We start from the raw sequence: 17,462 nt of genomic DNA on the forward strand, positions 1-17,462 counted from the left end.
TCCTTAGTTCAGCAACTTAGTCCCTGCTAGGCACTGCAGTAGGGACTAAGAATACATTTATGAATTCAATACACAGGTCCCTACAAGGCCTCATTGAAATGATGTTCAAGGTAAGGATGCAAACACTGAACAAGTAATTACAGCAACAACTAATTATAATTATGATAAATCTTAGAGAAAGAAAAGTTCTGAATTCTCTAAAAATACATTACAGCAACAAGAGACAATGGGAAGATTATAAAGAATGGAAGAAGATTGGCAAAAAAAATGAATACTGCAACAGTCTAACTTTCTGAGGATATACACTTTAGCTGAGACAAGAAAAGTCAGCCAGACAAAAACAGAATAGTTTTCCAGACCATTAGAAAAAAAGAAGACAGAGTTTAACCCATTAAGGAACTGAAAAGTAAGCAGGGACTAGATTACAAGGATCACATATACAGACTACCTCAATAATCAACCAAAAAGTAGCCCCAGTTACAAGTGTCACATACCACATGTAGTATCTTCCAAGTTCATGCTACATGGCCAATGATTTGGCAGATACATTCTTTTCTATCCCTGTCAGCAAAGAGGATGAGATGGTTCATGGTCACACAGAACTGACAATGGTATATACATTTAGTTTTTCTTCAAGGCTGTGTGAACTCTCCTGCCCTCTTTTATAACATGATCTGTACCATGTGGACTTTCTGCAGAATTTCTTACTGATCCATCATACAAATTGACATCATGCTAACTGGGCCAAATGTGCAAAAATGGCTAGCACATTGAACAGGTTTGGTAAGACATATGCTCCAGAGACTGAGACATATACTCTACAAAGATTCAAGGGCACAGTGAATCAGTAAAAATTTTAAGGTAGTGAAGGGAGGCTGGGACATCTCATTCAAAGTAAAAGACAAACTATAGTACCTTACACCTCCCACCAGAAGGAAGGACACATGCCTGGCAGGCCTTTTCAGGTTATGGAGGCAATATATTCCATACCCACTCTGGCACATACATCAGTTGACACAAAAGCAGGAAAGAACTCTATGGAAGTAAAGGCAATACAGCCCAGGAAACCCTATAACATTAAAGAAACCAGTGTCACACTTAAGGATTAAAGTAATAAATGACAAGAATCAGTGTCATATGGAAGCCCTGGTGAGATAATCACAACACAGATCCCTGGACTGTGAAGCAATATCATGCCATCTGTAGCAAAGAAGTATACATCTTTTAAGAGATGACTCCTGGTGTGCTACTGGACCCTGTCAGAGACAGTACACCTACCAGAGCACACAAAATGACCAGCATCCAGAACTATATAACATCAGGTGGGTTCTAAAAGACTCCCCAAGTCATTATGTCAAGTGGACCCAGAAAGTATTCATCATAAGGATCAAACCTGTACAGGGCCAGAACGCAAACTGCATAAGTAGGTAGCCCATACTTCCGTCTTCCATTACTTTTGCACTAGCATCCTTCCCTCAATTCACATGTATGGCCCTATGGGGACTCTCTCACAACCAGCTGACAGAGAAGGGAAAAACATGAGCTTGGTTCATGAAGAGTTAGCTAAGCACCCAGTAAACTATAAGTGCTGCTTGGGCATTTGGCTATATGGGTGTGAACTGAATGAGGACAGCAGCTGCAATTATAACCTCACTTTGCAGTGGCCTTGAAACTCAGCAGCAAGGAAAAAAAAATCCTTCCAAAAGGCAAAGCTTTCAGAAATACACCTGGTCATCCTCTTAGGTGGAAAGAAAACTGACCTGAGGTTATTAGAATAAATATGGACTCACAGACAGCGGCAAAGGGCCTGGCTATTAGAGGAGAAAGACTGGAAGAAAGAGAAGAGGGAAGGCTGGGGTAAAGGCATGTGAATGGATACATAAGAGTTAGCATGAAGTATGAAGATCTTAGTACATGTTAACATCCACAAGAAGACATATACCACTGAAGAAGAAATAAACAACTAAGTAGATAAGATAACTCTGCCAGCTGACATCAGCCTGCTTCTGCATTAACATACTGGACTCAAGAGCAAAGAGAACACAGTACAAAGATACCATGTCCCCAACAGCATGAGGTCCTGATTACCAAGGCTGATCTACGACTTCAAAGCCAAATACCTAGCTTGAGTGACAGAGATCAGCTCTGAGCCCCCAAAACAGTCCCATCCTTCAAGCTGACTAATCAGCCATGTAGTAGCAAGTTGACTACATGGGCCCTTTCTATGCTAGAAGAGTAATTCATTCTAACAGGAACAGAAACATTCCAAACTGAATTTGCCTCTCCTCAGAGGAAGTGTTTGTTCCTTTGGCACAGGATTCCATGTATCACACATCAGACCAAGAGAACCCATTTTACAGCAAAGGTGGTAATCATGGACCATATCACAAACCATACCATCCAGAACCTGCCAGTCTGACAGAGCACTGGAAGAGCCTACTGAAGGTATAGCTGAAGTACCAGTTCAGAGACAATACTCTATAAAGACAGAGCACTAACCACAAAGATGCAGTATACATTCTGAATTAAAAACCTTTATATGATGCTGGGTTCCCAAAAGGAAAAACACATGAGCCTGGGAACATGGAGTAAAAGCAGAAGTGGCCCTACTTATCACGACTCCCAATTTGTTCTTGCTATTCCTATAATTCAAAGGTCTACAAGGTTAAAGGTCTTGATCTCCAAAACGGGAATATTTTGTCTCAGAACATAACAAAAGTCCTAGTAAACTATAAGTGCTGCTTGGGCATTTGGCTATAAAAAGCAAGGGAATAAAAAGCAAGAAGAGGAGTGACAATCTGGCAGGGTAACTTAACATTATCATTAGAAGGCAGGGCAGCTACTACACAGTGGGTGAAGAGAATAATATGTCTGACACACAGATCTCCTTGTTGGAGCTTGTGATATTCCCTTGACCAAGTCTGAAAGTGCACAGATAGGTGTAGCAATTCTGGCCTAAGAAGAGTAAGGTATGGTAACTGGTTAGAGCCCCAAGAGCGAGTTAGAATGGAGAGCATAGAAAGGAAACAGTAAGTATCAGTTGCAACCTGAGACCATGTACAGGTTGCAAGGGGCTGTAGTTCATCCATCCCACTAACCACCTTCTAATTTTACTCCAGGAAAAGAACCCCAAATGGAGTGCTGGAGGAGCTACTCCCCAAATATGTATGAAGACACAGGGTCTAGTGGCACAGGGGTGAGCTGTGGTGGACACAGTGATGTGTCATCCAGATCTCCCTTCAAGAAGGAAACTTGCAGTAGCTGCCAGAGGTGCTGTCAGCACAGAGCCTTCACCTGGCAGTATTTTCAGGGATTCCCTTAACTACAGAGAGCCACTTCACTCAATATCATACTTTTCCCAGTGTAGTCTATACCCACTGACTAAGATGGGCATATAAAGGCCTGAACACTTTGGTAAAAAGCAGGACAACTTTGACAGGTCATTTTAGTTCCAGAACTTCCCATAGGGGCCATCACCACTGCACTGGGCCTGCACTGCACTGCTTAGGCCCAAACCTGCTTCTTTATCCTGCCCTTTCACATATATTCAGCCCAAGGGTTCTTCCTAATAAATATTCTGCACACTAAAGTCTGTCTCAAAGTCTACTACTCTGAGAAAAATTGCAACTGTAGTAGTCTAGTCAAGAGATGCTATTGACTCAGATGAAAGTGGCAGTGGAGGAGATACTATGATATAGTCAGGTTCATGAAATGTTAGAGGATAAACTCGTACAAAGTGCTGATAAACTGGATGTAGGGAGAAATTTTAAAAGGAAATCATGATTACTCATAGATTTTGCATCCTGAAAAGTGTGTGAATGGTGAGTGGTACCATTTACTGACACTGGGGAAGGAGATGGAAAAGGGAATGGGGACACAAAAACTCTCTTCTGCATATATTGTGTTCAAGAAGGCTATTAGACATGAAAGTGAAAATGTAGAGCACATAGAAAAATAAGTTTGTATTACAAGGAAGAAACTGGCACTAGATATAATTTTATAGTTGTTTAAAACCTCAAAACTGAATGAGATTATCTAAGGTGAAGGGCATGCCAACATTTGGAGATGAGGAGGAACAAGATCTAACAAAAGGGACAAAGTAGGAGAGACCAGTAAATGAGAAGGAAAAATTAGGAAAAAATAGTGTCCTGGAAACAAAAATAGTGTCCTCAGAAGCAAACAAATTATCACATGAGTTTAAGATAAATCAGCTCCCGACTCCTATGGAAAAGAAGTTTCAAAAAAGCAAAAAACAAAAAACCTTTTCTGCTGATTAAACCAAATAAGTCCTAATAACTTATTTTTCTAATACTTAACACTGCTGCAAAGACAGTTACAATCAGAAAAAGATTAACAAATTACAAGATTTCCAAATGACCAAGTCTTCCTAATAGAATTCTCAAAGACACCTATAAACAATTACCCCAAAATTCTTCTAGAATTTCACAAACCTGACAAAGGGACATCCTAACCTCTATTTTTCTATAGTAATTAAGAGCAAAAATGAGAAAAACAAAACCAAAAAACTAAGCATGCATTCCAGGCTAGGATATTACATTAAGTTCAACTTTACATAATTCCATTACTGGGCTGATCTGTTAAACCAATTTCATATTCTTTACAAACGCTACCTATTGTAATAAAACATGGAATCTGTGGTCATTTTCTATTAAAACTTAAGATCTCAAGCTCTTGGGCAGGAACATAAATCCCTAATTTAACATTTTTTCCTTGAGAAAATCCAACCAAACTTTTACATTTTCTTATAGTACCTTTCCAAAAAATAGATCCAATAAAATGTTACAGCCACCCATAAACTTGAAGAAACTATATTTTCCCCTAGCCTGGATTAAAAAAAAAAGAAAAAAGGCTCAGAGGATTTCAAAGAAAAGTATTTCTATGTTCTGTTACACCAACTAATAGGTCCTAAAACCTATAATACATATGGTGCTTTTGTTAAGTTCATTATGCATACCACTGCCAAACTAATCATTAAAACGCTGTTCCCTTTTAGTCAGAAACTTCCCTATGCAATTCCTAATTCCTAAAACTATGAAGTTCACGCTCTTAGTATTAAGTCTTTTAAGTTCTTATATTACACTACTTAAACAAATTTCTTTGCACCTAAAAATGAACAGGTACACTTCCACCAGCCTATACTAGTCTTCTCTTCAAATCCATGTTACTCCTGTCACCAGGTAATTCACCCCACAAGGATACTCCTTCTCCAATAATTCAATCACATTTATATAATTATTCAAAGACCATTTCCTCCTTTAAGGTTTCTTTCCCTGCATGATTTCCACTGATTTCTTTACTCTTAACCCCATGAGGCTTAAAAATTCAAATCCCAACACAGAACAATATAGCACTGCCATTTTCATTTATTATGTTTTGGTAACTTTTGTAAGTTTCACTCTTTTCCACACTGGCAAGGGCAGGATTTGTCATACATTTCTCTTGATTTCCAGCTGTGGTCAACAGAATAATGTTGCACATGCCACAATAAATCAAATACTTATTATTAGGGCCATGGCCAAATCTCCCACAGAGGATCCTGAAAATCAAGACTTGCCTGAAGTTCTCTTGTGGCTCAGCAGGTTAAGGATCCAGCATTGTCACTGCAGCAGCTCAGGTTGCTATGTGGTGTGGATTCAATCCCTGGCCCAGGAACTTCCATAGGCCACAAGTGCAGCCAAAAAAAAAAAAAAAAAAAAAAAACTTGCCCCATGCATCCAAAACCAAACAGTCAAGACTATTAACTTCCACTCCAGAAATAAAGAACAGGCATTCTGGAGTTCCCATCATGGTGCAGCAGAAATGAATCCTTCTAGGAACCATGAGGTTGCAGGTTCGACCCCTGGCCTTACTCAGTGGGTTAAGGATCCGGCATTGCCATTGCTGTGGCGTAGGTTGGCAGCGATAGCTCCGATTTGATCCCTAGCCTGAGAACCTCCATATGCTGTGGGTGCATTCCTAAAAAAATACAAAACAAACAAAAAAACACAGGCATTCTATGGTGCTATAAATACGAGATCCTAACAAATCAAATATGTGCTTTATGCAATTCTGGCACTGGAAATAAATGAATTTCACTACATTTGGCTTCTCCTTTTTAGCCACATTTGATTTGATTCTCATGAGACTCTCTGTATGGCATGGTAAACTTGAAGGAATTACATTTATTGAACATTGATTCTTTTGAAAAGCACTACAAATGTTTTACTCTGTTTCAAGCTAGCAAAATGGTATTTATTCTATCCATGGAAAGGTGGAAAGATAAAGTACATACAAGATAACTAAGGGACTCAGCAACAAGCATGCTAGGAGCATCTTTTGTTTCAGTGTTTGATCTTCACCCCTGGCTCCAGACACAGACCTTCTAAAACTCTTGTAATTTCCTGAGTGGTGAGGTTGATGGGAGTGGCTTACACAGAACTCCTAAATCCCTTGGAATCTCCTGGGTGATAGGAGCATCTTTTGTTCTACTGAAGTAACTCAGTGGACTTCTGGATGGGGGCTGGTCACCAGAAAGATCAAGCATGATTAGAAGCTTGGAACTTTCAGCTCCATCCCCTGTACTATGACCGGAAAAGGAGAAGGGCTAGAGATTGAGTTAATAATTGATTATCCCTATGTGATGAGACCTCCATAAAAATCCCTAAAATGTGAGGTTCAGAGAACTTCCAGGTTGCTGAACACACCAAGGTGCTGAATGGGTGGCATACCCAAGGAGTATACGGAATTGCTGCACTCCTTTCCCATAACCTGCCTTAAGCGTCTCTCCCATCTGGTTGTTTCTGACTTGTATTTTTGATATTAAATCAATAATCTGGTTAGTAAACTGTTTCCCCAAGTTCTGTGAGCTGTTCTAGCAAATTACTGAACCCCAAGGCAGGAGGGGGGTGGTGGTCATGAGAACCTCCAATTTATAGCTGGTCAGTCAGAAGCACAGGTAACAACCTGGACTGCAACTGGTAACTGAAGTGGGGGCATTCTTGTGGGAATGAGTCCTTAACTTGTGGGATCTGATGCTAATTCCAGCAGATAGTAGCAGAATTAAAGTGAATTCCAGGACACCCAGTCAGCATCTGTTGGACAAATGAACTGAATTATGGGGGATAAAATCCCCACACATCTCCTTCACAGAAGTGAAGTAATACTAAGAGTAGTGGTAGAGTGCTGAGAAAAGAGGTTTTTGGGGTTTCAATGTGGAGAAAGGAAAGCACAATTCGATTTACTGCTGCATTAAAATCAGGATGCATAAAACTAAGTAGATAAAACTAAATACATCCTGAATTCTGTTTTCCATAGTTTCCCAGCTGTGACTAAGAAAGGGAAGAAAGAGCAAAAGGCACACCCCCTGACTTGTCCTACAACCTTGGTCCTTAGACAACAGCAACAGGAAATGACTGCTTTGACTTAAGTTTGTTTTTTGTTTTTTTTTTTTTCCTTCTCCCTCTTAAGCAAAGAGACCAACTTTTCACTTATGGATGAAAATTATTAGAAGTAGAGTCAACGATAGGGCTGAAAAGATAAATACGCTTCTTAATCATAACTATTAGCATATAATTGTTACTAACATAATATGCTGTAAATTTCAATGAAGCAACAAGCTACATCTGATCAAGAAAGAGAAAGTCACATGCATTAAGATTCATACGGTCACTCTATGAATCTTCTGGACACAGGGCCTCTATTATCTCTGGTAAGTAAACATTACCTGCTATCTCCTAACTGGAGTCACTGAGTTACCTTAAACACTAATTTAGTTTAACTACTTTATACTAAATGGCAAGAGCCTAGAAAGCAAAATATAGTATATATATTTCTCTACCTTGTCTCCTTCCTCCATAGGCGTAGGGAGCAGAAAACAAATATATTTTCAAGGAAGTTACATGGACCCATGTCAAACATTTTTTTTTTTTAAGACATAATGTGGTCCAAAACACAACTGGTAATGTCAAGCAGTATTCATAAGCTCAAAGGTTAATGACTTATTTACTGCAGGACAAGACAACAGTTTTCTTTCAATGGCTGGCTAGTCATGTATTCATCAAATTAAAGATTTCAACTTCATAAACCCTTTTCTACCTTTACAAAAATGTGAAAAATAAAACGAGGAACTACAGAACTACTTAATATCTTGCTCAAGAACACAGAGTAAAAGCTTTTAGTAAAAAGAATTTCTCCATGCTCCTATGTCAATCAATAAGCACAATTCTGGAATAATAGTGAATTAAAGTGTATACTTCCTTACACTTAAATCAGAGAAAGACAATATTTCCAAATTCTTTCTTATAATTATACTCCTTCGCCCACAAAATATTATCTTATTATAATTTATTATAACAACAGCATATATTATACCTCAACAAATGCGTTATGGATCCAAAAGCTGACAGACACCCAAAATATAGTTAACACTAACCAATGAAAAATTGCCAGTTGTTACAGAAACTGTGGCATTCAAATTTTAAGCCAAAAAAGAAAAACAAAACGACAAAACAAAACCTGCTGAATTTGAACGCGGAAAAAAAAAGGATCCAATTTTCACTTCTGGAGATATTCTCTATTGTCGGCTGCAGCCTCCTCAATTATTACTTACACTTTTGTTATTCAATACGAAGCACAAGCACACACAAAAAGGGTCCTTCCTTCCTGTTCCTCCATATCCGTTTTCATTTCTTTCACAAGAGGAGATACCCTATACGTTTCATTGTTTGGTGGTCCCATTACAATTTTTCTATTCTATTTTCTCAAACAGCACAGCTTCTAATATTGGATTTCTCTAAATTGAATTTTAAATTTTAGAGACTGAAAACGGTCCAGGAAACACATTAGGGGGGCGTTAATAGTGCATTTCAATTCCTCAAGACCTGAACCCAAATGTTAATCTTAGTGTTGCCTTCCTTCGGTCGGAAGGATTTAGGAGGTCTTTATTGCCCTAAAAAATACCACAGCCTTTCAAAGGAAGGGTAAACTGGCAGGCCTGTGAGTGCCACTTCTAATACCGGCTAACGGAGTCATTACTCCACCACGAGAAACACCCAATGGTCCCAATCTGAAGGGTGGGTGGCGGGAGCTAGACTATTACGCGGGGATCCTACGGGACAAAATCGGACTCGCCCGACTTGGGTCACGCTCCTCTTCCCGTGCCCTGAGTCAGCCCTTCCCATCCGACTGCCGAGCTCATCATCCTTCGCCCAAACCCGCGAGGCCGCCGTCCAGCAGGGTGGACAAAACCAACCCTCCTGGGTTGGGACTTCGGGCTCGCTCCCCTGCCCACCTCCCCACCCCGACCCCCAGGCCACCCCTCCCCCATTCCACGCTCCGCCCGCGCTGCCACCAGAGCCGCCACCCCACCACTTCGCATTCACACCTTCCTTCCGAGGGCTGCTCCCGGGCAGCGGCGACCGCCTGATCCTCTGCCCACCCACCTCAATGCCTGCACCCCGGGCCTGCGACTCCCTGAGGAGCCGCGGGGACCCACCTCGAAGAGCTCGGCCGTCGTGGCCATGCCGGCCGGCTGAGAGGCTCGTCTCGCAGTGGATGCCGTCTCCTCTTCACATGCTGCGCCTCAGCGGCGCCGGGCACAGGTTCCTGCTCGGGTCGCCAGCTCCGGCTCCCGGCCGCCGCGGACTGCCCTGCTCTGCTCAGAGCCCAGGCGGGGCCGTACTGCGGCCATGAAACGAAGCCGTAGACTCCTGTCAGCGGCCTCCTGGCGCCGCCCGCGCCGCTCCCATTGTCTCCGCCTCGTACGCCGGAAGTGGAGCTGCGCGAGCCCGGGGGGCTGTCGGGAGGGGCCCGGAGGAGGTGAGCAGCGGGCAAGCCGCGGAGGCTCGTCGCGCGGGCGAGTGAGGAACCTTGAACCTTACGGGCCACCGTCCCGGAAGTGGACTAAAGAGGAAGAAAGTACTTGGGTTGCTAGGGATAAATAAGTTTCTGAAGATTTTCACTGCGGAATTGCAGAATTTTGGGGGCGTGTGTTGGCCAGGAGGGACTCAGAGGTTTTAGTCACTTCACCTGAAGGAACTAGTTTCCCTGATGAGCCCGACCTTTTTGTGAATGCGTGAACCTCAGGGCTTTTGGTAAGAGTACGCCTGAGAAAGCCGGTCTGCGCTCTTCCTCCGTGGCCACCTTAGAGATGAACTGATGCCTTAGTGGTTTATCATGGCCCAGCGGGCAGTGTGGCTTATAAGCCACGAACCAGGAACTTCACCATGTGGCACCATCAAATTCTCCAGGTAAATGCAAATCTGAATCCTCAGGCTTGTTGGATCGAATGGATGGATGGTGTAGCATAGTTTTGTGATACTATGTACCCCTGGTCCCACACCAGGGCAAGTTATTTAGCCCCTGTTTCCTCTGTTAAATGGAAATTGTAATACTACTATCTCGTAGTGTTTGTGAGAAGTGAGTTGATGCCTAGCACATTTTAAGTATTATGTATTTTCTAATATTAGTATTACTGTATCTTGACTCCATTTGCATAAGATTGACACGGAGATGACGAAAGGAAACTTACTGACCAGTAAACATGTTTTAGATTTTTTACTTTCATTAATAAAAATTATTCAAGGACATTTTAACCCATTTTGGAAAATCCTTGCTGAGGAGTATCAGACTATTATTTTCATCTTACTATGTTTCATTCCTAGAAATTCTCAAGTAATTTACTTGAAAGTCCCTAGTTGATGGAGAAAATTGAAAAATCACGAAAAATTAAATTGAATTCACTTTTTCTTAAATGATAATCTGGTTCCACTTTTAGAATTTGCCACATTTTATCAAAGTAGCTCTGAAGAGAAATATACAATAACCCCTTGTAAAATGTGGGTGGCAACTGAGAAATCTTTTTCACCTTTTATTCTCTGTTATGGACAGTTCTTTCTTGAAAACATTCATTCTTCCCTCAAAAAAGTTTTGTAGTGAAGTAGCTAGCTCTGAATTGAGATTGAGGCTGATAAAGATGATTGAAAAGTGGTAGACAACATGTATGTGAAAAATTCCTTCTTTGCAACTTAAACAATTGTTACTAAAGGCATCAAGACTTGGAGTTTACCATTTTCTCTGGGATACTTGGCATCTATTTGTTGTTGTTGTACCTTAGCAAGTTAATAATAATCTTTAATAATCCTCAGTGTCATTGGTCCATCTATCCAAGGTTCTCCTGCTTTACTTATGTATTCCCTTTGATATCTTTATTTTTGCTGTTTCCCTCCCTCTCACAGGTACCTCTTATGATTGGTGTTATACTTTTGTTTGTGTATATATTTTACAAATTATCTAATTATGTGTGCTCTAGACCTCATTCCCTTTTCTTTCATTTGTCAGATTTCTTGGCACTAATTTTAAGAAACATCTAGATTACTCATCTAAGGCAGTGCTATCCAATAGAATTATCTTCAGTGATGGAAATAGGAAATGTTCTAAATCTATGCTGCCTAATATTGTAGTCACTCGCCAGATGTAGTTGTTGAGCTTTTTGAAATGTGGTTATTGTAACTAAGGAACTAAGTTTTAAATTTTGTTTAATTTTAAGTAGCCATGTATGGCTAGTGGCTGCTATATTGAATAGTGCAGATCTCTAGGCCATTGCTTCTGCTTCCTCTGTAGTACTCCATGGTTTACATCTGCCACGTTTTACCTGTGTCCTTCCCCTAGTGATGATCTTCCAGATTGCCTCCAACTCAGCTATCAAAACAGTGCTGCAGTCAGTAACCTCAAAACAGTTCCATGGGACATATCTATACTGATTTTTACTAAATATTACCAAATTATTACCTCCTCAGAATAGTTTCTCCAGTCTGTACTCTCACCAGCAGTATCTCTTTTCTTTCCTAACACTTATTCCCCTTGTTGACATTATTGGTGTAAAGTATATCTCACTTTCATTTGCTTTTCTCTTTGTAGCAATGATGTTAGCCCTTTGGGTTTCCTCTTCTGCGAGTTGCCTGTACACATCCTTTGTTTCTCCTTCAAGTGTGCTCGGTTTTTCCTATTATTTTGTAGAAGTTCATTGCATAATCTTGATATTAATCTTATGTCATTTTCAGTTATTGCAGACATTTTAACTTATTATCATTGGTAGTTAACTTTTTGTTACCTTTGGTTTTGTTGCAAAGTAGTTAAGCCTTTTGGGGGATTTTTTAAAGTCTTTCCCTATCCTTATGTCCCAAAGATATCTTCCTACATTATTTTCTCTTGACTTCATCATTTTATCTATTATATTTAGGCCTTCAGTCCATCTAGAGTCTATCTTTGGATGTGGTGTTATGTAGGAATCCCATTTCGTTTTTCTTTATACTGTGGGCCACTTCTTCCTAATGTCATATTCCAAACAGTATATATTTTCTTCATTGATTTGTGGGCCTGTTGACAGTTTATTATGTCTCCCATATAAACTGTGGTCTACCTCAGATCTGTTCCTTTGTTCTAATGCCAATACCATACTGTACTTTATCTATGGTTTTGTAGCTTATTTTAATATCTTGTAAAGGTAAGGTTTGTGTACTTTACAGGAGAGTTTCTTTAAGAGGTCATGCTTATTTTCAGAATTTTTCCCACCGTGCTCAGAATATTTCAAAAGAAAAATTCAGGTATGTTGGCGTGAGCTTTTCAACATCTCTATGGAGGCAACAGATTGGGTTCAAATAATTCATCCATCACTTATTTATTCTGTATTATTGAATGAATTCGTTACATTTCATTTTTTTCTGTTTTCTGACTTCTTGGGGCTAGTGTTAGAGTTAAACATAAACTGGCATATTATCCACATATATGCCAAAGGATAATGGCCATCACTTAAGGTTTAAGGATACAAATGATCTTTCCTGTATGAAACTACTTTTTCTCAGCTGTCAAAACAGTGCTGCAGTCAATAACCTCAAACAGTTGAGGACAAAACTTGGTTCAGTTTCTGCTGTCTGAATAGATAGTAACAGCACCAACTTAAGTCAAGGGTAGGTTGATATTGTTCCCCATGGCTAAAGGGCCATTTAAAGTTCAAGTCCTATTTTAGAAAAGATCTAAAATAAATCTGAAATGACAGATTGAGTCATCCAACAGAGTATTTATTTAGTACATATTGAGGCATTGTCTAAGGTCCCAGATTAATTTATCTTTATATTTTCAATCATGAAATTCTTACACTTAAGAAGAGAGATATTAATTATCCGCTAGGGGATAATACCCTGGACTAGATAGAGTTCAGTCCAGAGTTCTTAACTATTCTTATCCAACGACTGAGAGAAAGAAGTGGCATTTACCTGCTAGACAATAACTGAAAGGCTAGCTAATTCTTTCCTTTCCTCAATCAAGAAAATGCATGAAAGTATAAATGAGTGAGGTTCACTGGTACATGGATAACTCTGAATACATTCTTTTTTTCTTTTTAAATTATTAGTAAATATCACTGATTTTTAGTAGTACTAATGAATTAGTACAAAAACATTTTGCTAGGTGTGTCTTTGATCCTTGATGAGAACTCTTCATATGTTCCTTAGCCACTCTTTTATTTACAAATAAGAAGATAAACTTAGGCAAGTTAGGTGATTTGCACAGAAGGTAATAACTAATAGATAACTTTGTTGTGGACATTGGCATGGAGCGATAAGGAATAGGAAAGTGCTTTTTTTTTTAATTAAGAAACTGTGATCTAACATTTTTTTAAAAGAGCAAAAGCATCTTCTGTTTGCTCCCAAGAAAGGATAAATTAGTAACTTACTGTTCAGCCTAGAGCATGCAAACCATTAAAGATTATTCATATTTTATTCTTTTTGTTACCTCATAGTATCACAATCTATCTGTACTCCCACTGATATGTATATAGTATACAAAGATTTTCTTGTCTTTCCTTTCCTTTCCCCTCCCACTTTCCTTCTTCTTTCCTCCCTCCCTCCCTTTCTAACTGAAGTATAAATTGCTTGTTTGTGCTTTACTAAAGTGTTGAGAAACCTCTGGAAGCATTCACACTGAACTGAACTCATGGTAGTGGGTACTCCTGGAGGCAGGATTGAGTGGGGAGAAAGACATTCGCTGTGATTTAAAAAAAGGAGGAGATGAGGAAATAGTATTCCAGGGCCATAGAGCTAAACCACTATTACTAAAATACTCTTACATATTTTTATAGGGGTTGGCAAGAAGGCTCAGGGTACCAAGTGTACTCAGGATACTAGTGAATCCAAAATGTGGAAGATTAAATTGAACCTCTTTTTTCAATTCTACTCTACTAAGATGGAATCAGAAAGAAAAAAAAAAAACCAGTCCTGTGCAGAGATGGGATAAATTTATGAAGGGGGGTCACAGGGTACAAGCTTTCAGTTATAAAATAAAGTCATTGGGATGTAATGTACAGCATGATGACTGCAGTTGAATTATACAGTATTGCATATTTGGAAGTGGCTAAGACAGTGAATCTTTCTTTTATTATTACTTAATGAATTTTATTACATTTATAGGTGTACAACAGTCATCACAGACTAATTTTAAGGCATTTCCATCCCAAACCCTCAGTGCATCCCCAACCCCCCACCCTGTCTCATTTGGAAACCATAAGTTTTTCAAAGTCTGTGAGTCAGTATCTGTTCTGCAAAGAAGTTCATTGTGTCCTTTTTTTTAGATTCCACATGTAAGTGATAGAATTGATATTGGTGTCTCATTGTCTGACCGACTTCACTTGGCATGGTAATTTCTAGGTCCATCCATGTTGCTACAATTGCCATTATTTCTTTTCTTTTAATGGCTGAGTAATATTCCATTGTGTATGTGTACCACATCTTCTTGATCCACTCCTCTCTTGATGGACATTTAGGTTGTTTCCATGTCTCGGCTATTGCAAATAGTGCTGCAATGAACATTGGAGTACATGTGTCTTTTTGAGTCATGGTTTTCTCTGGATAGATGCCCAGGAATGGGATTGCTGGATCAAATGGTAGTTCTATTTTTGGGTTTCTGAGGAATCTCCATACTGTTTACCACAGTGGTTGCATCAATTTAAATCCCACCAACAGTGTACTAGGGTTCCTTTTCCTCCACACCCTCTCCAGCACTGATCGTTTGTAGACTTTTTGATGATGGCCATTCTGGCTGGTGTAAGGGGGTGCCTCATAGTGGTTTTGATGTGCATTTCTCTAATAATGAGTGATGTTGAACATCTTTTCATGTGTTTTTTGGCCATCCGTATGTAAGACAGTGAATCTTAAGATTTTTCATCACAAAAAAAAAATGTGTGACTATGTAAGGTGACAGATTTTAACTAGACTTATTTGGTGATTATTTTGCAGTGTAAACAAATATGAAATCATCATGTTGTACACCTGAAACTAATATAATGTTATATGTAAATTATACCTCAGTTAGAAAGGGAAGGAGGAAGGAAAGAAGAAGGAAGGTGGGAGGGGAAAGGGAAGGAAAGACAAGAAAATCTTTGCAGCATTATTTGTAAAAACAGGAAAATGATTTATCTACCAGTGGGAGTACAGATAGATTGTAGATCCTTAACCCAGTGGAGTACTATGCAGCTATAATTTGGAAAATGAAAAAAGTAAGTTTCACTATAAATGTATCATTCTGTTTTTTTAAAAATGACTGTGTTTATGTTTGTGCTTTGATAAAGCATTGAGAAACCTCTAGAAGGATGCACACTAAACTCATGGCAGTGGTTACTCCTGGAAGCAGGATTGAGTCGGGAGAAAGACATTCTCTGTGATTAAAAAAAGGAAGGAGATGAGGAAATAGAAAAATAAAAGCAAAGAGAGAAAAGAGCAAAGTTTTTATGGATGCCTAAATATCTACATCTATACACTCTTTGCCTACAAAGTGGGAATCTGAGTGGCCAAGAGACTAGGATTTTTGAATTAGAACCAGGTATTCTACCTTTTTAAAAAGTTAACTAAATTGAATTGTTTACAATAATAGATAATGATACTTTATCATTTGAGATATATCAAGCACACAACAAGTGGTTACTATAGTAGGAATTTAACATGTGTATAATTTACTTGTGCTTTTTGTGTGGGTGTGTGTATTTGCTTGTTATTGTGTGTTTTGCTGTTATTGGTGTTTGCCTTGTGTTTTGTGTTTTGGTTTTGGACTTTCAGGTTTGTTTGTTTTTTTTACTTGGAAGAACTAATTATAATCTTTTTGTTTCCATTAATGTAGGCGATATCCAACTGTTGAAAAAAGAGCCAAAGTCTTCAATGGAGCAAGTTATGTGCCTGTTCCTGAAGATGGTCCCTTCCTTAAAGCACTGCTTTTTGAACTGAGATTATTGGATGATGATAAAGACTTTGCAGAGAGTCGTGATAGCTGTTCACACATCAGAAAAACATCCATTTATGGACTCCCAGTAGGAAGTGAAGAACTCTGGCCAGTTGTTGCTTTTCTGAAGAATGGCATGATATATGCTTGTGTTCCACTGGTTGAACAAACTTTATCCCCTCATCCACCATTAATTAGTATTTGTGGAATTTCACAAGGTTTTGAACTTCTTTTTGGGTTACAGGATTTTCTTTACTCAGGTCAAAAAAATGACACTGATGTAAATACAAAAGTGAGCCAGTTGCCGGACTTGCTTCTACAGTCTTGTCCATTTGGTACTTTGTTAGATGCCAACTTACAAAATTCATTGGATAGTATTAATTTTACTTCTGTTACTCATCCACAAAAACAGCCAGCCTGGAAAGCTGGAATGTACAAAGGAAAACCACAGGTTTCTATTTCTATCACTGAAAAGGTAAAATCCATGCAATATGATAAACAGGATATAGCAGATACATGGCAAGTCGTTGGAGCTGTCACTTGCAAGGTGAGATTTTTCTCTGGTACTTGTTCTACCCATACCGTTTAAGATACTTAAAAGTAAAATTTCCTAACTTTATTTTACATCATTGTGTGACATCCTTGATTATTATCATAAACAACAGTCATTAGATATTATATTCATGTGAAATTTTATGTTATTTTTTTCATTCCTTACTAGTTGTACTGGTTATATGAAGTTAACCTTTGACCAACATAGGTTGAACTGCATGGGTCCACTTATATGTGGATTTTTTTCACTAAATAACTACGTTGAGTATAATGCTATCTCTAGTTGGTTGAATCCACAGATGGCAGAACTGTGGATACAGAGTGCTGACTGTAAATTTATACACAGATTTTTGATTGCACAGAGGGTCAGTGTCCCTAACCCTCACATTGTTCAAGGGTGACCTGCATTGCTGTGTAATGAATTGCCCCATTACCACAATTAATAAACATTTATTATCCTCATAGTTTCTGTAGGTCAGGACTTTAAGAACAGCTTAGCTGGGAACTTCTAGTATGGAGTCTCCTGTAAGGTCACAGTCAAGAATTCAGCTGGGGCTGTAGGTACCTGAAGGTTTGACTGAGGCTGGAAGATCTACTTGCAAGGTGACTGAGTCACAGAGCTGGCAAGTTGGTGCTGGTTATTAGTG

The 17,462-nt window shown here is 39.2% G+C and overlaps 2 protein-coding genes and 1 long non-coding RNA gene across 8 annotated transcripts in view; 1 reads left to right on the top strand and 2 right to left on the bottom strand.

Annotated features, from left to right (window-relative positions):
• The window catches only part of EXOC5 (exocyst complex component 5), a 54,073-nt gene extending 44,217 nt beyond the window's left edge, over positions 1-9,856 (bottom strand). For both annotated transcript variants that reach the window (XR_002347074.1, XM_021102546.1), the window contains exon 1: positions 9,494-9,856. Coding sequence is in view for 1 of the 2 variants with exons in the window: in XM_021102546.1 (XP_020958205.1) it covers positions 9,494-9,520 (27 nt within the window). In the remaining variant the exon portion in view is untranslated. The remainder of the gene's footprint in view (positions 1-9,493) is intronic.
• The window catches only part of AP5M1 (adaptor related protein complex 5 mu 1 subunit), a 34,194-nt gene continuing 26,535 nt past the window's right edge, over positions 9,804-17,462 (top strand). For 3 of the 4 annotated variants that reach the window (XR_001306401.2, XR_001306402.2, XM_013993449.2), the window contains exons 1-2: positions 9,887-10,247; positions 16,165-16,810. Coding sequence is in view for 2 of the 4 variants with exons in the window: in XM_013993449.2 (XP_013848903.1) it covers positions 10,174-10,247; positions 16,165-16,810 (720 nt within the window). In the remaining 2 variants the exon portion in view is untranslated. Of the gene's footprint in view, positions 10,248-16,164; positions 16,811-17,462 lie in introns of all 4 variants that reach the window. The other variant, XM_001927783.5, reaches the window with a different exon arrangement.
• The window catches only part of LOC110262249, a 93,258-nt gene continuing 92,217 nt past the window's right edge, over positions 16,422-17,462 (bottom strand). For both annotated transcript variants that reach the window (XR_002347083.1, XR_002347082.1), the window contains one exon: positions 16,422-16,688. This is a non-coding gene — a long non-coding RNA (uncharacterized LOC110262249). The remainder of the gene's footprint in view (positions 16,689-17,462) is intronic.

Source organism: Sus scrofa, chromosome 1 (assembly GCF_000003025.6).
Source record: "Sus scrofa isolate TJ Tabasco breed Duroc chromosome 1, Sscrofa11.1, whole genome shotgun sequence".
In the NCBI taxonomy this organism is placed as follows: domain Eukaryota; kingdom Metazoa; phylum Chordata; class Mammalia; order Artiodactyla; family Suidae; genus Sus; species Sus scrofa.